Source organism: Condylura cristata, unplaced genomic scaffold (genome assembly GCF_000260355.1).
Source record: "Condylura cristata isolate star-nosed mole 26May11 unplaced genomic scaffold, ConCri1.0 scaffold00023, whole genome shotgun sequence".
NCBI lineage: Eukaryota > Metazoa > Chordata > Mammalia > Eulipotyphla > Talpidae > Condylura > Condylura cristata.
The window spans coordinates 3,605,662-3,625,459 of record NW_004567124.1 but is presented as its reverse complement, the minus strand read 5'-3'; the positions used below and the strand labels follow the sequence as shown (position 1 = coordinate 3,625,459).

Genomic DNA, 19,798 nt, shown 5'->3' with positions numbered 1-19,798 from the left:
CTGCTGAGGGGAGCAGCGGGCGGGTCAGGAGAGGTCTGCCACGCCATGTGGTCTCCTCCAGGGCAGACGGGAATCGAACTCATGCAGAAGTGGTTTCAGCTTCTTAGTGCTGTGCTTTAACCTGCTGCGCCATCAGGGAGGGCCCCTTTTGTTTTTTAAAATTCTGACATCCTCTTCTCTCCTCCTGTTCTGGGTGTCTGCCTCTGTACAAGCACTGCAGTTCCAGCCTCCGCCTCCTTCCTGATGCTGTTCTGGTGGCAAATGCCAAGGCACCATCTTCCCTTGCCCAAGACAGAATCCATCAGGAGCTCATCTCCATGTTATGTCCTCCTCCCTCACAGACATGCACACCCACGTGCACACAGGCATTCACGGTGACCTCCCTTAGCCAGATTCCCTCTCGTTAAGTGATCAATTGCAGTATGAAAATGTGATGTCCGGGTATGTGTATTTTGAGAGAGATAACTACATTCATATAACTTTTACTAGAGTATATTGTTATAATTATTGTACTTTGTTACTGTTGTTTATCTCTCACCTTGTCTAATTTGTAAATTAAATGTTATTATAGGTACGTATGTATTAGAAAAAAAATATATAGGGGTTGGTATTATCCATGGTTCCAAGCATCTGCTGGGGGCCTTGGAACATAGCCAGGCTGATAAGGGAGTGCTGAACACACACACACACACACACACACAGGTGTGTGCACACACACACATGCACGGACACACCCATATGCACACACACATGCGTGGACACACACAGAACCTTTACCACCGCACCGCCATTCCTCAGTGCTCAGCTGTCCATCACTCACCAAAGCTGTGGTTGCCAATACCTCGTGGTCCCCCTGACACCCTGAAGTCCTGGGCTTCGTGGGTTGGCTCTTCTGGGCCTCTCTGTAGCTTCTAAGGGCTCCTCCTTGCTCCTCTGGGTTCTGTGGCCTCCATGCCTCCCAGCTCTCCCCGCACTGTCTATAATCTCCTTCCTCTGATTGCCTCACAGGTGGGCGAGTCAGGACCCAGCCTTGCACAGTGCAGCTCCCCTGTGCCTGGGCCACCTCAGACATCTCTGAGCAAGGCGCTCCCAGATACGCCCTTACTTTATCCTCCAACCCCCACCCACGCCTCACATTAACCCCCCTCAAGTGAGACACCTGTATAAATAATGCTCAAGTTCTCCTTCCTCCCCCATTCTTACCCTCCCCACCTCCACTGCCCTATCTGATCAGTCAGCAAGCTCACTTGAGTCTCTGGAATGTTCTGGGGCTCACTCCATCTGCACTGGCTCACCTAGGCTCCACACACTTCTTTTCTCACCATCACGGTGGCCTCCTCTCTGCCTCCCGGCTCCACCCCATCCCTGGAAGATTTCTGGCCCCTCCTGTTTCAGACCTCTCAGGGACCCCGCAGTGACATGGGCGTGAAGTCCATGCTCCCGAGCCTCGTGGCTCCGCAGTGCTGCATCTCTGCCCAGACCTCCACGAGGCAGGCATCTGGCGGAGTAACATCACATTTTTATACTGCAATTGATCACTTAACCAGAGGGAATCTGGCTAAGGGAGGTCACCGTGAATGCCTGTGTGCACGTGGGTGTGCATGTCTGTGAGGGAGGAGGACATAGCATGGAGATGAGCTCCTGCTGCGTGGCAGGCTCCGTGCTGGGCAGCACAGCACAGCCTGTGGGGGCAGCTGGCACAGCCTGTGCTTAGGGGTCCCGCCCAGCACCACCTGGGTGATTTTCTAACATCTTCCTATTAGGAGTGTAATGATACCAAGCAAGATTTGTATGTGAAGCACGCAGGACTTAGCAAGCCCCCGAGGGTCATCGTGCCTCGATTATCTCACTAGCCCTGACAGAGTCCCCTGGGGCAGGGATGGCGTCCTCTCTGCTCTATGGTGAGAGTCAGGCATCACCAGGAGGGCAGGGCGGTGACCCGGCTCACACAGCTGCCATGGGGCAGCGCCCCTGCCTGCCGCCTGAGAGCTTCCCTTCACCATGGGCAGGCTGTTGGTGTCAGAGACCCCTCATCAGTGGTCTCCCCTGCTCCCTCCACACAGGCTGCTCCCCTGGGACTCCTTCCTTCCTTCCCTTCAGCTCCAAAGTCTCAGGGGCCCCTGCTCAGGCATCCTCCAGGACCCCCACCCAGACCCACCCCCATGGAGCTCTGGTCTCCACTTGTCAGGCTGTGGCCTTTTTGCTCCTTGTTGGGAGCGGTTCCCGTGTCTGAAGAGGGGGTGTTCATGCACATGGGAGGAAGCTCAGCTGAGAGAGCCAGTGGCTTCCTCCTTGGACCCCCAACTCCATGGGCTGCAGTCCCACTCTCCCCATCTTTCCTCCCCTCCCCCAGGGAGTCCCACGGTTCCTGGCAGGTAGCATTTGCGCTAGTGACCTCCCTGCTTTCTAGATGTTTCCCTGAGTCCGTTCTATGCAGTTTCAGGTTTTGACCATCATCCTGCTCAGAAACCTTCCATGGCTCCCTGTTGCCCAAGAGAGGAAGCTTGCTTTCTTTGCTCTCATGTCCTTGCCCCCCAGAGAGCCCTCGTGGCTCTCAGGTACCTGTCAGAATCCCCAGCCCAGTGGGGCTGATCTGTTTGCCTCCCTGCAGTTTCTGGCCAGATCTGCTCCCTCCTCTGTCCCCACAGAGGTTGGCTCCCACTGGACCCCGTTTTCCTTCGCACTGTCCAGATGAGAACCTTCCCACAGTGCTGGGCAGAGACAAGAGCCAGTGGGTGCTGCTGGGGGCAGTTCCCAGGAGCCTGCGGCCTTGCAGCAGGAGCATGGTTCTCAGTCTCCTCTGCCAGGTGTGTGGCCTCTCCCACCACAGAGGATCAAAGGTGGAGGTTAGAGTTGCATGGCCTGAGGCCGGTTTCAGCCCTGACTAGGCTTCCCAGGTTCTCTGAGTCTCTGGAAGAACAGGGGGCCTTAGGCCTGTTCCCTCAGGCCTGTGGGCTGCCTCTCCCAGAAGACACCTCGCTCTGAGGGTGTCTGGAGAGGCCGTGTGGCCCAGACCCCTCTCTAGGTTGGGGCACACCAGGCCCTCTGGGAAAGGACCATGGTTTCCCTATCCCTTCAGATAAAAGCTGTGGCTGACAGGTGTCTAGAAGGTTCTTAGATAGCCCTACTCTCACGGATGTTAAATAAACACACTGAGGCCGGCGGCTCAGCCCAGCCACCCAGCTGGCCCATCCTCCGCCCGCGTCTCACCTGGGCCACACCTACCTGGGCAAGGGCCTCCCTCTCACAACACGGGCCACCCCATGGGGACGCTGGGGCACATGCAGGCTGAGACTGCGCTACACACGAGCCCAGGGCTGATAGTGGGAACAGGGCTGCCCTGCCTGGGGTTGAAGCTTGGCTGGCTGTTTTCTAGCTGTGTGGCCCCGGGGCGGGCTACTAAACCTCTCTGTGTCTCCATTGAAGTGCAGGATGGCTGGTGGTTGTAAAGACAGTGTGTGTGGATGTACGTCGAGCCCTCAGAGCTGTGTGGGGTGCCTACTAAGAGTCAAGATAGGGTGTAGGAGAGAAAGGACCGGAGGTCCAGGACAGCTCATGTCCGGGGGTGACAAGGACTCTGCCCGACGCTGGTGCTGGCCTTCCCAAGGAGTGTGGACGGTGCAGAGTCCCCACTTCTTGCCAAGGCTGGTTTTCTTCCCCAGGCTCAGCCATTGCCTACTCTGCGTACGTGTTCCCCGAAGCACTGGTGAGCACCACCTTCCACGACTGCTACGTGAGCCTGGCCGTGCTGAACACCATCGTCAGCACAGGCCTGTCCTGCTACTCCAGGTACCTGGCTACCTCCCTCAGATGGGGGGAGGGGGCAGCGGAAGAGGTAGGCTCAGGGGCAGGCACTCCGGGCCTGGGACCCAGTTTCACATGGGCGTCCTGTGGTGGGATAGGACCTGCTTTGTGGGCACACGTCTGCACAGTGGCTCCCAGTGCCCGTATCTGCTTTCCACACCCCCATCAGGAGGGCATCATACTTGGTTTACTGCTCTGCTGCCTTGAAATTCTTAATTCCCTAGTCCTGTTCCTGGGCAGGTTGCTTTGACCCCTTGAACCTCAGTTTGCTCATCTATGAAATGGGGTGGCATGTCCACCTTACTAAAGGATCCCAGATACCCAGGGTACTGGCTGACAGAGTCTATCTAACCCAGCCCTGGGATGGGGGCCCTTGGCTACGAGTCCACCCAGCTCACTAGCTCCAGTTCCCTCTAATTTTTCCCCCTTTCACTTAAAATAACCCCATTGGAGTGTGCATACAAGGGACATTTGTTTTGCAACTTGGCATAAAAGTGACTGCCCCAAATCTCTGGTTCCCTAAATGACTTAGGAAAGCTCTCAAATGGTGGTTTGGAGTGATGGTTTTGGCTGGAGGGTCCCAGGTGCTGGGCTTTTCCCCAGCCATGGGCTAACAGTGGTGGGTCAGGAAATGCATCCAGGCCAGCTGGCAGGTCAGACCTGCATCCTCAGGGCGGCCCGCTGAGCCTCCAGTGAGCCGTGGGCCCTCCCCGTTGGGCCTGTGGGACACTGCTGCAGCCCTCCACTGCCTCACCCCAGGAAAAATGGGGCAGCGTGCACCTGCAGCTGCTTGGGAAGGAATTTTGCCTCCAACTTCCTTCGCATGAATGTGAGAGTTTATGGAACCCAGGGAGCGGTAACAAGATTGCCAATCTTGGCAAACTGGTTTTCTTTCAACATGGAGGCTAGATTGTCCACCAGCCTCAGGAGGGCTTGTCCCTACCTGCCTCCCACTTGGCCTGTCCCGAGGCGGTCTGGGAGCCTGGAGCTGCTTTCTGGGGGTGTGCTGTTTCTAACAGCAGTCTCACCTCTTGGCATTGTGTGGCTTCTTCCCTGGAAGGGCCAGGCTGGAGCATAAATGCTTCTCTCCTTCTGCAAGTCACAGGACTCCCTTAAACTCGGGAGGTTGGGCCTTGCCATGGGAGTAGAAATAGAAATCAGTATATGCGGTTATTACTTCCTGCTCCCCCTGCCTTCAAGGACTCTGGTGATTGAAAGTTCTCTCTGATACGGCCTCTGTGCTAGGTCAAGCTGCAAGGGTACAGCAGGTGACCGGGTGAGGGGAGCCAGTGGTGACACCCCGAGAGGCAAGCATGCCCTGCTGGAGGGCCTGGGGCCTGGACGGGACACGCTGGAGCTGTGCTGTCTGATAAGCTCTGATGTTTGGAATTTAGGATCAGAGCCATGAGCTGAAGGGGCAGGGAAAGCTTGGTGAGTGTGGGAGAAAGTGTCCGAGTTCCCTGTCCAACACTGCCTTCCTTGAACTCCCACAACACATTTGTGCAGCACTGAGCACATTTTTTTTTTTAAACTTCCCTCATCACCTGTGAGACACCCACGTGGATTTTTTTCTCCTTGATTTCTGAGATACAATAAATAGGTGCCGTGGGTGTGTCATGCCTGGGACTGCTGGGCAAACTTGTTTGGCAGGACAGCTTGGCCTGGAAATTTCTGAATGCTTAGGTTTGGGGCTTCTCCATTCATGTATCTACCCACCCCTCCATGCTTCCTCCTACCCATTCTATGCAGCCACACAAGTCAAGTTGCTTAAATGTTCTGGGAACACCAGGGGGAGTGAGGTCCTTGCCTTCAGGGAGTGCCCTCAGGGAGTGCCCATTACATAGGGGAGGCAGTCTGCAGACCTCCAAAAAGCCCAGCATCACTCCTCGAAAGAGCGAGGAAATGGCCTTTGGAGTGTAGCATTAGGAAGTGGCCTTTGGAGTGTAGCATTACAGTGTCTAATGTAAGCAAATAATGATGGTGCAAAACGAGACCTACTTAGATATGCTCTGAGAAGTGGCATGAAGACGAGTGTTGAGGAAGGCTGGCCACTTTAGCTGTACGCAGTGGGCAACCTGGACAAGAGTGAGGGCTTGGGGAGCAGAGGGGGATGAAACCAGGAAGCATCAGGAGCTCAGAGGCTATAAGGCTCAGATGGGAAAAGGTCTGAAAGAAGCCCCAGAGGAGGAGTGGGGAGCGGAAGTGTCTTCCTGCATCCTCCTGTGGACTGACCTGGTGCTCATTAAAGACAATAATCTTCCTAGGGAGACAATTCCGTGGACTCAGCTTCCATACCCTGAAGGCTTCCATGGTGTTCACAGCTGCAGAGGTGGGGGCTGGGGTGAGCTGGCTGGGACAGAAAGGAGAAATGGACACCCCATCTTTGGAGCCCAGAAGGGGACTGCCGTTTGCTGTGGGACCCTTCCGCTTAATTCGCACCTGTCCTCTTTCCTTCTCTTGGATGTGGTCTCCCTGTTCTCGAAGGCCTGTCTTCTGTATTCACTCCCTGTCTTCATCTTCAGTGTCCAAGGAATGAGGAAGATGACTGTACCCAGATGGACTCTGATGGACATCCAGAGAAGCAGGGGAGGGCCATCTGCAGTCCTAGAGACCACAGGCTTGCTGTGTGGCCTCAGGCTAGTCACTGCCCTCTCTGGGCTTTAGGGTTGAACCTTAGAAAAGGGCCTGCAGGTTCTTCTGGGCATTCTGCAATGTTAGTGCTTTGGTATCTTCCTCCAAATTTCTCTCCTCGCTTTCTTCCTCCCCCAGTCCACTCTGCCTGTTCCTCCAGTCCCCTCAGCCCCTTGGGCAGTCAGGAGTAATAGAAACCACCTTTTTCTCCCCCAGTATAGGGGGCCAGGACCCTCATTCATAGTTTCACATTACATGCTTGCTTGAAAGTCGCGGTCTCGGTGGCATCCATTCCATCACAACAGATGCCACAAAGGCGTCCATGCAGAGAGCTGTGGGGCGCCCGGGCGCTGTTTTTGGTCTTTATCACCATGGGGTTTAGTTCAAATGGACATGTTTCAGAGACCCTGTCTAGTTCGGTAGTGTTGAAAGCTCGTGTCTTCTCTGTGGCCCTAGGAGCAGGGCAGGGGTGGCCAGACGCCATATGCTCAGTCCCGGGGCCATCGAGAGCCTAGGGCGGCTGGCAGCGTCGTGAGTTACACAGTGCGTGCCAGACATCATGGAGCAGTCCTGGAAGGGGTTTGGAAGGCAAGCTGTAGGCGGGGAGTTAGCAGATAAAGTTCTCGGACATATCTGGAGTCAGAGGGCTCAGCAAGGTGACAGAGTGCTGCTGAGGCCTGGAATGCGGCCTGTGTACCTGTGAGTGGCCCCTCAGAAAATCAGGACAGCTGTAAACACGCATACACACACACACACACACACACACACACACACACACACACACACACAAACCTCTGCAGCAGAATGCTTCCAAAGGCCCGCTATTTTCAAGCCCCAGTCCCAGAATTAGTTTAGTAATCCTTTTGGCTTTGTGGCGACAAGACTTATCAGGGTTTAAAACAGGCTGGTATTGCACCCATCTTCTCTGGATGGAGGCTTCTCCTGAAATTCAGTGTTTCCTGCCAGTCTGGTTCTAAGTGGAAGAGGCCTGACTCCCTATAAATTAACCTGGGGTGCAGAGACTGTCATTCCTGGCAAGTCCCCAATTGGAGACCTGGGCCCAGAGGGCTTCCGAGGAACCTGAGGCCCTGTCCCTCCTCGGAATCTCTGACTTTGGCGACACCTTGTGGCCTGACATGGAATTGCACCTTTAGTGGGCAGCCCTTCTCTCTAGCTGTTGACCCTCTGCCTTTGATTCTCTGTTGCTGTCTCTTGTCTGTTGTGCCTTTTCTCCTTTTTCCCCTGTAGACTCGGCTTGGCAGCTGGAGAGGCTGGTTCGTTTACCCCTGGGGAAGCACTTTGTCTCAAGTCACAGGAAATCCATGCTTTGGGGGATGGCCCTCGCCAGCCAAAGCCAGCTTGCTTCCTGTGTAAGTGGCCACAGAAAGAGCTTGCTTTAATAGTGAGCCTCATTTAACCCAGGACAAGTGGTGGCAGTGTACAGGCAAGGAGGGTGCGGGCTTGCATGGTGGAGCAGGGCCAGTGGGGTATACTGAGAAGGCCGTTGGAACCGGCCCTGCTTCACGGATGTGCTCCATTTGCCCCTTGGGGCAGAGGGGGATATAGGTGAGGATTGGACAGTGGTCTGAAGTGTGTGGAGCCTGCTAGAGGGATGGGGATGTGAAAGGTGGAAGCCGGATGACCCTGGGCCCGAATCCTAGCTTTGCCTATGGTTAGCTCATCTGACTTAAGGCAAATCATCCAGAATCTATCTGTTCCCTCCTGTTCTGACTTTCTGGTTCAAAATCACTTTGAGCTGGGGAGGGGGAGAGAATGGATTCTATAACACACATTTGAAAACTGCCTGCCATTTATTTAGTGAGTGTTATACTATGCTGTATGGTTGTGTGAGTAGCATTTCACTGAATCCTTATACAAGCTGGAGAGTGTACAGGTGCGCTTGTGTTATACATGGGGACTCTGGGGTGCACAGAGTTGTGTCACTGGGGTCACGGGGTCACAAAGGGCTAAGGCAGAATTCGAATCTCTGGCCAGGGTTCTGGAATGAAATCACAGCCTGACCTCCTGGGGATTGTGGTTTACTGCAAGGCTGGGGTCATTGTGTGGGGGAGGAGATGAATTGAGGCTCCTCATTTCTCTCCCTCCTCCTTGAGTTTCTCTTCCTTCTCCATGTGCTGCTTGGGTTTACCACAGGGGTGGAGGGATGGAGAGACTTGCCGGTGGGCTTGAGTCAAGTTGGAGCTTGTCCCTGGAGCACATGGGGCTTCTTCGATCCATGGTAGGCTGCCTTTACCCAGATCAGGAATTCACATGCTTAGATGCCCCCAGGGCTGGGCAGAACACACCCACCTGGCAGACACTTCTTTGAGTTGAGTGCATGCAGTGTCCAGACCTGCCCAGGACACAGATGGGGGAGTCCCACACCAAAGCTGGGGCACAGTGGAGTTTGTTATCAGATCACTGCACCAGCTCACAGGAAACATGGACACCCTGGCCAGAGACTGGGTCTGGTTGGGATGGAGGGAGTGGCAGCCCATGGTTGGGGGGCAGGGGCAGGTGGGAGGCTGGACAGAAGTCTGTGGAACAGAGGTAGGGAGCAAGGTAGGACACAGACTCCGCTGCTGAGGGGCAGCATGATGAGAGGCCCGAGGTCTGGGAGGCCCGAGTGCCTCCGTTACCACATAGACCACAGGCGCCCTGACTATCCACACTGCCTGGGTGGGCACCACGGGGGCGGGCATCTGGCCCCCACTGGCCTTGAGCATCCTCGTGCCCAAACCTCGGTTCAGGGCTGCATTTGGCGTAGAGGTTCTACCCTCCCTCCTGGCGGCCCACGCTCTCAGCAGCCCCCCCCAGGGGGTGCTGAGTCTGGGGCCAGCACCCCTGCTTCGAGCGTTCACTTCCTCTGCCTTTAGATGGAGGCGAGTGAGTAGGATGGTGCTGAAAGGCAGGGAACACTTCATGTTTGCTCACTTTCCCCTGTGTGTGCTATTGAATATTCCAGGAGTCTCTGGAAGTCATTATAGCCAGTGCACTGGGGGCTCCTGCACAGTAACCGCCGACCCCCACTAACTAGTTAGTGTGTGCTCGCCCTCCCTCTTCCACACGTGCCCGGTGGTCACTGGGCTCCTTGGCAGTTAAGTGACCTCGCCTGGGGCCGCCTCCTGGCCTGGGTGTGCTCCATCGCTCCCCAGAGCAGGGTGGATCCCCAAGGTCGTTGCACATCTGAGGCCCAGCCGCTGGCGTGGGTGGGGGAGAAGCGGCCGAGGCTGTGGGCTGCGGCCCTTCGGCCCTGGGGCAGCGGCTGTGGAGGAACGCTGCCTCTGTGGTCGCCCTTGTGGTCCGAAATGTGTGCAGAGTGTAACTTACCGAGTCTCTGTTTCTTCCCCCTTGCCTTGCCTGATTTAGGTTCCTTGAAGTCCAGAAACCCAGGCTCTGTAAGGTGCTCCGCATCCTTGCCTTCGCTTACCCCTACACCTGGGACTCCTTGCCCATCTTCTACAGGGTAAGGGCCTCTGCCTAGCGGCACACAGAAAGCTCTGTGAGCTGAGCTCCCGGGGCCACAGCATGTGGCCCGCGCCTCACTCTGCACTTGCAGAGTGTTTGGGTGGTGTGAACACCGGCTCTGATGAGGCACAGGGGATGCACCACTGCCAGTGCTGGTGGAGGCTCGGGGCCACCTTGGACGGCTGGGCAGGGGAGGCAGCCCAGGGTTTGGGAGACTGATCGGGAGAGAGGGCTCGGCGGCAGATCTCTAATATGTAGTTGCTACAAGTCTTTGGACAGATTAGCTGCTATCTCTATGCCCTGATTCCCCTTATCTTTATTATTTTTTTTATGATTTATGTATTTATGCATATAAGAACTGGGGTGTAGGTCAGAGGTGCAGGGGGCGAGAGGATTCGCCAGAGACAGAGTGGGGAGCAGAACAAGTAGACTGAAATACACTGCTGAGGGGAGCAGTGGGCGGGTCAGGGGAGGTCTGCCGCACCATGTGGGTCAGCTCCCTGGCTGGGGATCGAACTTGTGCTGCAGTGGCTACAGATTGCTTCATAGTGCTGAGACTTAACTCCTTGAGACACCAGGGGTGTCCAGTTCCATTCATCTTTGAAAGAAGCATGGTAATAACCCCTTTGTTAGGCTGGCAGGAGGACACATGAGAATAATGTATAATGTACTGGCTGATGATGAGTCTGATCAGCCCAATTATTATGTATTACCATCAATTAACATATTATTACTATTGAAGGGAAAAGCATGAAGGAAGAGAGATGGGAATTAGGTGGAGGAGGGAAGACAGAAGGGGCAAAATCTCTCAAATCCCAGCCCACTTCTCATTGACTCTGTGACCTTAGGCGGTGCTTGGAACCTCTCTGAGCTTTGTTTTTTTCTATTGCCAATGGTGCAAACTCTTCCTTCATGGGGTAGAGAAGGGTTTGATTAAAACCAGGTGAGGTGGACTTAGTGATGCCAGTTGCCAGTGAGTGGGGCCCTCTTCTGGGTCTGAGGCATGGGGCAGATGTGGGCCACGGTGAGGGCACTGAGCGTGTGCTTACATTCTCTGTGAGGGTCTGGGGGAGTTGTGCCCATTCTCCCCATTTCTTTCTCAATGACATGAACCACACACAGGAGACCAGAGCAGAGGGGGCAAGTCACACGCCATCAGGTCAGCTGCGTGGGCTCCCAGGCGGGCGCTGTGGGACCTGTGCGGTGATGGTGACCCCAGAGTCGGCTGCCTGCACTCAGAGCCTGCCTTCTCCACTAACTGGTGGCTTGCGTGGCATCCCCGACCCAGTTCCCGCATGTGCGCAGTGAGGAAACAGTTTGCTATGAGAATTGCTGAGGCTCTGGTGAGACCAGCCTGTGCCCAGTGAGTGGGGCTGTGGCCTTTTGTCCCAGGGAGACAGAAACTGGGCTTGACTAGTGTAAGGGCTGTAATTGATGCTTTCTGATGACTCAAAGGGTCTTCCAGGAAAAAAGGCTGTCTGGGGATTTCTAGGCCTCAGCACCATAATTAGGGGCATCGGTTCAGTGGCTGGGCAGATTAGAGGTGAGTCAGAGTATAAACACACCGCTTTTCACTCTGCTTGCCTGTCCCCCACCCCCAGAGAAAAGTGGTAACGTACCTAATTGGGTTTTTCTTTCGCTTTCCTTACAGCCTTCGCTGGTTTTTTTTTTTTTTTTTTTTTTTGTAAGAGCTTCCTAAGATCCTGTGGGGGTGGGGTGGGGTGGGGCAAGGAGGGGGCTTAACATGCCACTGCCTTGGGTTTGGACTGATGACTCTTCCCTGAGTGTCCCCTTTCCAAGTCACACACCTGGCATGCGGGCCATCAGCAGGTGAGTAGAAGGAAGAGAGCCTCCTCTCGACACCTGACATTTCTCTCCCGGCAGCTGTTCATGTTCCCAGAGGAGAATGCACAGAGCGAAGCCACCCTGTACCATCAGAAGCACATGGCCATGACCCTCCTGGCCTCTTTCTTCTACTCTGCACACCTGCCCGAACGCCTGGCTCCCGGATGCTTCGACTACATCGGTGAGCGTTTGCTGGCTGGCTGCCTGGATGCCCTTCTTCTTGGGAAGATTCTGGCCCTTCACACCAGTGCATACAGCGGCAAAGAGGAGCAGCGGGGTAGAGGCAGGGAGACAGCAGCTGCTCAGGGCTTTTTCTAGGCACGAGCCAGGCTGAGCAAAATTGCCAGCTGACCAAGGCCAGGATGTGTAGAGCCGGTGACCTGCCAGGTGGGGTGCAGGAGGGAGCATGGTGAGCAGGTGGGGCTGGGATTCTAGAGCAGGTCTCTGGTGTGCCATTTTTACTGAATGTGAAATCCCATGTTTAAGTGAACACGAGGACAGACATGGAGAGGAGGAGGGCGGAAAGGGCACAGGTGCAGGCCACCTGACGGCAGGGGTGTCCTGCTCGTGTGAGGGCGACAGGCCAGGAGTCAGGAACTGCCTCCGCTGCATCTGGGAACATGCCAGGACACGTTGCCCCATCCTGGCTCGGGCTGGGCTCGGGGAGGGGAGCTTGGCTCACTGCTCCTTGGGCCACTGGACCTGCCATCAGGAGAATCCAGGGGCCAGTCGGCTCCCACCCAGTGAGCAGGGTGTATGGCTCTCCCTGACCTGTTTCGTTCATTTCCTCTCAGCTGAGGCACTGGCTGGGTTTGATCTGTTAGTTTTACCTCCTTGCTTATTCTCTCCTGCTAGAAGGGGTGGAGACGAGCCAAATGCTTGGATGGGCAGATTTCAAGAAAGGGGTGAGAGGAAAGGCCAGAACACCGGAATCTGCCCTCTGCTTCGCCTCCAGTTCCCACCTCCCTGAAGTAGGGGTGGTGGTGTCTCAAGTCTTTTGCCAACTCCCTGGCTTCTCAGGGGCATTTTATTGATTTGCCTCTACCCCATCATCTTGAGCCACAGGTTACTGAGCAGAAAACACACTTGTGGGGGGCAGGAGGGGGGTATGTGCCCAGCAGCGGTTAATACCAGATTATCATCGAGGGGCTTGGAAGTTCATCGCCGAGTCTCCTCGTGGACACCAGCCCACATGTGTGGAAATGCCAGTGCAGGGGCCTGGGGTCGGGGTTGGGGGGCAGCATGGGCCCATGGCAGCCGCCTGTAGCTCGTCAGTGCCGATGGTCTCTGCCCTTCCTGTTATCTCCCATCTGCATGGAGACAGCTGTGAGGCTCCTTTGGCAACTGCAGCCAGTAACCGCTCTCTGCTGGGCAAGAAGCCACTTTGCTGCTTCACACCCAGGTTTGGCCATCAGACACAGCCCATTAGTAAGGGCTGAGTGAGGAAGGGCTGCGCCAGCAGATACACCCAGTTCCTGGGCATGCAGATGGAGGCTGGCACCCACCTGCCATGAGAAACCCAGGGGCCCCCACTTGACAAGCCTCGGCTACCTACACGCTTCTTCCTGACTGCTCCCGCTCAGCTTCCTTCCTGGGACACAGTTATAGAACAATCGCTGGGAGACAGCGGGATAAACTCTGAACTCTTCAAAGGGAGCTAAGCAAAGGGAAATCCTGTTTCACTCTTGGTTGTGTTCGCTTGCTGAGACTAGGGCCTTAACAAAGCTCCAGGTGCAGTGGCTTAAGCAACAGAGTTTACTTTCTCCCATTTCTGAGGGTTAAAGTTCAACACTGAGGTGTCAACCGGGTTCCTCCTAAGCTCCGACTCCTGGGCCTGCAGGTGGCCACCTTGCTGTGCATCTCCACACCTTGGTGCTCTGCGTATGCATGCTTATGTCCTCGCCTCTTACATGGACAGCATTGCAGAGGCCCGCCTCAGCATGCTCACCTGAGGTGTTGAGGGTTAGGCTTCAGCATATGCATTTGGTGGAGGTGGGGGGAGGGCACAATTCAATCCACGAGATGTGTTTTCTCATCTTGATCCTGGCTCCTTAGGACTGTCCCAGAGAGGTCCCTGACCCTTTTGTCACCAGCCACCAAGTCAACATGTCCTGCCCACTTCTACCACCGCTCCTGGACTTTCCAGCATGACTGTTGGGCCAGGGTCATGTAGGGGAGGAGGAGTTCCTGATATGTCTGAGATTACTCAATAGTGGGAGAGAAGCACCAGAAAAATGTGGCTTCTCCTTAGGCGTTGAAGTGAGACTCTGAGCAGAGCAGTGTGGCTCTGGGGAGTGGACCTCGGGCAACATGTGCTGCTGGACCTTTTCTTGCAGAAGGCAGGACAGCCAGTTTTGACCCTGTTCCCCTCCCTGCCCCCACAGAATGTCTCTGGTTCTTATATCACATTAATTAAAAAGTCAATGTATGGAAGCTCATTTTATGTACCACATCATTCCCCAGTTTCAGTGACCTTCTCAGTCAATTCACTCACTTGGGCCAAGTTGGACCAGCATCACCATCCATCAGTTTAAGAACATTTTCATCCCTCTTGTTCGTCCCCATTCCCACCCCCGTCTGAAGCCACCACTGGGGCTACCTCCCATCACCCCAGACTTATCTTCTTGCCCTTTCGTGTCTGGCCTCTGCATGGTGCTTTCAGGGACATGCCATCGCAGGTTTCACATCTTCTGCTCAGTGCTGATCGTCTTCTGTGTGTGCTACAGGTCACAGTCACCAGTTGTTCCACATATGTGTGATCATGGCCACGCACATGCAGATGGAGGCCATACTTCTGGACAAGACTCTGAGGAAGGAGTGGCTCCTGGCCACCTCCCGGCCCCTGACCTTCTCTCAGATCTCTGGAGCCATGCTTCTATGCATCGTCTTCAGCCTCAGCAACATAATGTATTTCTCAGCTGCTCTGTATCGGATTCCTGAGCCAGAATTACATAAGAAAGAAACATGATCCACACTGGAAACTTTCCGTACCCAGTGCCCACACTCACCGGCGACACTCTAACCACCGTGATTGGCAGTGATGCCCTTTTTTGACAGCCTGATATGGCTGTGGTTTGGTGTCTTGGCATTTTTGAGTGGGTTCATGTCAAAAAGGTATTTAACTGGAGAAATCTCTCTAGATGTGCACTGATTCTATATTTGTGGTTTTTAAATCACAGACGGGTTGAAGAAAGTACTTATTTGGGCCAATCATGAATATTTCATTAGGTCTGATATTTATTTAAAGCGGATTCAGTTCCATTTAAATGGTTAGATTAAGCATATTAAACTTGTAGCTTTATCACTGAACAGTTGGATTAAGCTTTATTGCTCAGGTAGTATTAATCTTTTAAAATGGAACTTGCTTTATTCCATGCAAAGCCTCTTCAAGAGCTCCCCCAGTGGCCTGTCAATGACTTTGGGAAGGAAAGCATCTGGAAAGGTCAGTAGGGAGCTGAGGAGAAGGAGGTTGGGTCTGTGGGAGTTGGAGGGATTGGAAAAGCTTTCCAGATGCTGGAATCTGTTCTTTCCCCATAAGTTTATTCCACTTTCCTATGGCATTCTTGTTTGATATCACACAGTATTATGCAATGCAGACAAATTGTTTTCATGACCGGAGCTGACTGAGTTCACCTTTCAATCAATGACAGGGCTGTATTTGGGGGATGGCATATACTTGATGCTGCTTCAGCATTTCAAAGAGGGAGCAAAATTTAGTGTTCATCTTCCATGTGCTGAGAAAGCTAGAGACTTTGCCAAAGGGTAGGTGAGACGTGATTCTCAGGCTTTATGGTGAATCAGAAACAGCTGATGAGTTTGCAAGGAGGGCAGACTCCCTGAGGATGCTAGCAGATTCTGCTTCACTAATTTGAGTAGTAGTTTCCTGGAGAAGAGCCCCTCTAGAGCAAGTCCCCAGGTGATCTGGATTCAGGAGGGCCACAGGTCACACTAGAGGAAATGCTGGTGGCAAGATTCCAGAAGACACTGGGCCTATTCTGGTCTAAATTTAGCAACTCACCACAAGAGGAAGGGGTCCCCGGCTTTCCACTCTGAGTGCTACAAAAGCACAGCATTTTCTCTCATGTTGCATTACTAATTATACTTCAGTATTTTATGTTTGTAAGGGTTCAGAAATGCTGATGCAAAACAATTTTTAACAGAGGCCTAGCAACCCCTGATCTGTACTTGCTGAAGACTTAACAGGCCTCCGTCACAACAGCAGAATCCTTTTTGCTGACTCAGGGCTACCCCTATAACTTAAGAGTCCCACCTCCAGGGTTAACTGGCCCAGACTTTTAAATGGCCTTGAAATAGCTCACATCTAATTCTCTGAGGACAAGTAACAATTTATGTTGGATCAGGGATGAGAATGGTGAAGAATTATTATTTCATTAGTTTCATTACCTACTTCCTCTGGAGGGTGGCAGACTTATAAAATTACATGGACTGGCAAATTTGGTGCATTAATTGCAAGCTGTGTGATAACTTTTTTTTTCTTTTTTTTGCAATCACTCAATATGGTTAGTGGAATTCTATGCCAGAAGGGTCTGTGGATTTCCATGTCATCTTGATGTTATGATGAAAAAGGTGTTAACGCGTAAACATCTTATTCTAGAAGCATCAAGGACATGAAGGTTTTTACTTCTCTTATTTAGAGAGAGTAAAATAATATTTTTAATTTAACTTAGAAATAGTTAAAAGATAAAGGGTGATTCATTTGAAGGACTTTTAGATTTTTAATCTTTGTTTATATTGTTTTTTCATCATGCTTAAAGATGAAAATGAGAAGTTAAGTCAACACAATGTTTCAATTGTTTCATAATGTTTGGTAGACTTGTGGACAGTGTTACAAATTAAAATAACAATTGGTAATATACCTATTTGGAAGCATCTAATAGGGAGTGAGGATGTATTCAAATATATTAATTATCATGACATGTCAAGTCTTACTTGGATATAGTTCTGCTCAGACCATCCGGACACTCAAAAAGCTTGCCATGGGTCAGTTGAAGTCCTCACTGGAAAGATGTCTTTTACTGTAGCAAGTCTCAAAAGAGTTTCAAATGTCTCAATGCACTTAAGAGATGTGACCATCTGGGTGGATACAACTGGTAAGATGGCACTGCCTCACAAGGGACTGGGCACAATCTTAACCAAATGGACTTCTTCCCCTTACCCCTACCTGAGAAACACTTCTCTAAAATTTATCAGACACTATAATGGTGATAACACTCGAGTGTGTTTGAAAGAGCCTCCCGGTCATCTCTATCTCCAATCATAGTTTCACTGTCCATTACTTGGTTTTTAGAGTAACTTTCCATCTTCTTTCTAAAGAAAGGAATTTGTAATTATTGATTAGAATTACTAGTGGTGCTTCTGAAGCCTTTTGAGTACAAATTGACTTAAATATTTGGTCTGCTGCAATCTTTCTTAAATATTTTGTGTGGAACCTGCCAGTGAGTTGTTCCGAGAAAGGCAGGTAGAGAATGGTGGTGATAGATATGTTGGGGAGCCTTTCACTTGAATCTAATGTGTCCCAACTTTGTTTTGGCATGGGACCCTTTTTTACATGCAACACCCACTAACACTGTATGACAGCACTTTGAAACTCATGAGCTGAATGTAAGCCTCTGCTATTGGCCTGCTGATTTTCTAGTCAGCAGTCCATTATGGCTGAACAGGTAAAGAACCATTTCCAAATTCAGAGGTGTTCTTTGAACTTATACTATCTGATTTCCTTAAACTATGCAGAAAAAAATTTATTTATTATAATAAAGTTGTTCTGTTTCCCACTTGATCTGGTTATGTCTTAACTATGGCACTGCTAACATGCACACTCATTATGAGAAATATAGTCCTGGATCTGTTGCATCACTAATGAAGGGGGTGGAGAGAAGTGGAAAGGTGTTGAAGATTGTAAGTAAATAAAGTTCTAATAGCTTAAATACTTATGCATAAAAAACAAAGCAGTAAAGTACTAGGGAAATATATGGGGTTGTTGGAAAAGTTATGATACACTTTTGCTTAGAAAACAGAAAAAGTATGTCATAACTTTTTTGCAACCCAATAAAAGACAAAAAAAAAAAATTAGAATGGGGCAAATGTTTTCTAGTATATTCCTAGTATGACACAAACCAGCCATAAAAGAAGACACTGATATATTTGGCTACCTTATATTTTCCTAAATTGTCACAAAACAACATAAACAAAATGAAAGCCAAAATATAAACTATAAAAATATTTGAACTGTTGTCAGTGGAACCCTGGAAACCTTCAATTCCCTTTTAGGAAAATCTCAGGTAAAAACTTATAGTATACTACTAAGACCTTCTTTACCTTTGCACTCTCATTCTGTGTAGTTGAGCTTTTTAGAGACCACATGCTATATTGTGGTAACAGACAATGCAGACATAGATACAAGAAATCAGCTAGTTATTTTTTAAGTCAGACATTAAACAATATTTGCAGAAATGTAAAAACAGTACACCTTTCTATGTCCTTTCTTTGAAAAATGATTATAAAACATGTTAACATATTCTGAATGAGGACAAGTTTCCTTAGTATAGATGAGCTTTTACAAGCTAAGAACAAAAACCCAAAAGAACAATGAGGCAAAGAATATGAACACAGCTCTCAGAGAAGGAAACACAAATAGTTCTTATATGAACAGGCACCCAACTTCATTCATCATGTTATATAAATGAAAACTTAGGTCACAATGTGATCCCTTTTCACTTACTACATTAAGTGTGATACATTAAATGTGATAACACTTTGTTGTCTGAGAATTGTGGAGAAATGGGCCCTTTCATACATAACTGGTGGGTGCATATATTTGATAACCTGTATGAAAGAATTTGGCAGTGAAACATTACACAAGAATATTCTCTGACACAGCAGTTCTGCTTCTAGGAATTTCTCCTACAGATTGACTTGCATTATGTTAAATTATGTATTTCTAAGTTTATTCACTGTAATTTTTTTAATAGCATAATCAAAACTATCTTTATGTCAAACAGTATTGGTCAACGAAATTAAATTGTCTGTCCTTGTGTCTAATCTTACTAGTGCACAAAGTTGAGGAGCCAGGGCTAGAATTCCAAGAGTGCACAGAGGTAGATGCCTATTTGATATTCATCAGTTTAGGGGCAAGGGCTGGTGTCAGAATCAGTTCTGGGTGTTGGTTAAGGGCAAGCACTGAGTTTTTTCCTTTTCTGAGTATCCAGGACCAGCCTATGGATTAAGAATTTGATAAAACAGTCTATGAATAGGAAACACCTGGCGTAACCAGAGGGGGAATCCAGAAAAGATTTAGAATAGAGAGGAAGTAGTGATAGGGAAGTCAAGGAGGGCTTCTGAGGCTGCGCGAAGCACAGCACAAGGACAGGACACGCCATAGCTGAATCAACTCTGAACTTGTCCTTCCACTGGCCTTCTTGTGATGTAGGAAAGTAATCCTTCAGGGGTTATATTTCACTGGGAGCTGAGGTCCACTCTCCCACCCAGGAGCCCAGCCAGCCAGATTCCTTCCACTCTTTCCGCGTCAGTCGCCTAGGAGACGGGCCCCGCTTCCGGCAGGTCGTCACTTCCTCCGAGGCCCCGCCTCTTCCCCGCGGGCGGGCACTGATTGGCCCGTTTGAAATGCGCCTGGCGCGAGCTCACCTGGGCTTTCAGCTGCGGCGCCTGAGTTGCTGGAGCGCGGAGCAGGGCTCGCCTGGTCCGGGACCCCACGTCTCGTCCCTGCGCAGGGCCGTCGGTCACCGCCTGCCCGTCCGGTCGGCCCGGCGTCCCGCGCGCGCGTCGGGGCGTCACGGAGCCTGCTGCCATGAAGCCAGCGTGAGTACAACACCGCCGACTGAGCGGGCGTCTCCTCCCGCCGCGGGCTGAGCCCTCCGCGCCCAGCCGCGGCGCCCCCCCAGAGGGAGCCCCTGCGTGGGCTGCTCAGTCGCAGACCCGCCCGTGTGGAGCGGGGGCGCCGCCTTTCCGCCCGCTGCCGGGGAAGGTCGGCCCGAAGTCGGGAACGGGGCCCCCGGTAGTCGTCGGGCGCCGC

The 19,798-nt window shown here is 51.7% G+C and overlaps 2 protein-coding genes and 1 long non-coding RNA gene across 4 annotated transcripts in view; 2 read left to right on the top strand and 1 right to left on the bottom strand.

The window, feature by feature from the left end:
- The window catches only part of PAQR5 (progestin and adipoQ receptor family member V), a 70,866-nt gene extending 53,340 nt beyond the window's left edge, over positions 1–17,526 (top strand). The window contains exons 5-8 of one of the 2 annotated variants that reach the window (XM_012728664.1): positions 3,663–3,789; positions 9,805–9,901; positions 11,788–11,929; positions 14,475–17,526. In XM_012728664.1, the coding sequence (XP_012584118.1) occupies positions 3,663–3,789; positions 9,805–9,901; positions 11,788–11,929; positions 14,475–14,716 (608 nt within the window). In that variant the 3' untranslated portion in view covers positions 14,717–17,526. Of the gene's footprint in view, positions 1–3,662; positions 3,790–7,683; positions 7,806–9,804; positions 9,902–11,787; positions 11,930–14,474 lie in introns of those variants that run through there. The other variant, XM_012728665.1, reaches the window with a different exon arrangement.
- LOC105853994 overlaps positions 14,612–19,798 on the bottom strand; it is a 39,328-nt gene continuing 34,141 nt past the window's right edge. Inside the window, exon 3 of the long non-coding RNA XR_001145725.1 lies at positions 14,612–14,684. This is a non-coding gene — a long non-coding RNA (uncharacterized LOC105853994). The remainder of the gene's footprint in view (positions 14,685–19,798) is intronic.
- Positions 19,416–19,798, top strand: part of KIF23 (kinesin family member 23) — a 24,619-nt gene continuing 24,236 nt past the window's right edge. Inside the window, exon 1 of the mRNA XM_012728666.1 lies at positions 19,416–19,584. Coding sequence (XP_012584120.1) covers positions 19,574–19,584 — 11 coding nt within the window. The 5' untranslated portion in view covers positions 19,416–19,573. The remainder of the gene's footprint in view (positions 19,585–19,798) is intronic.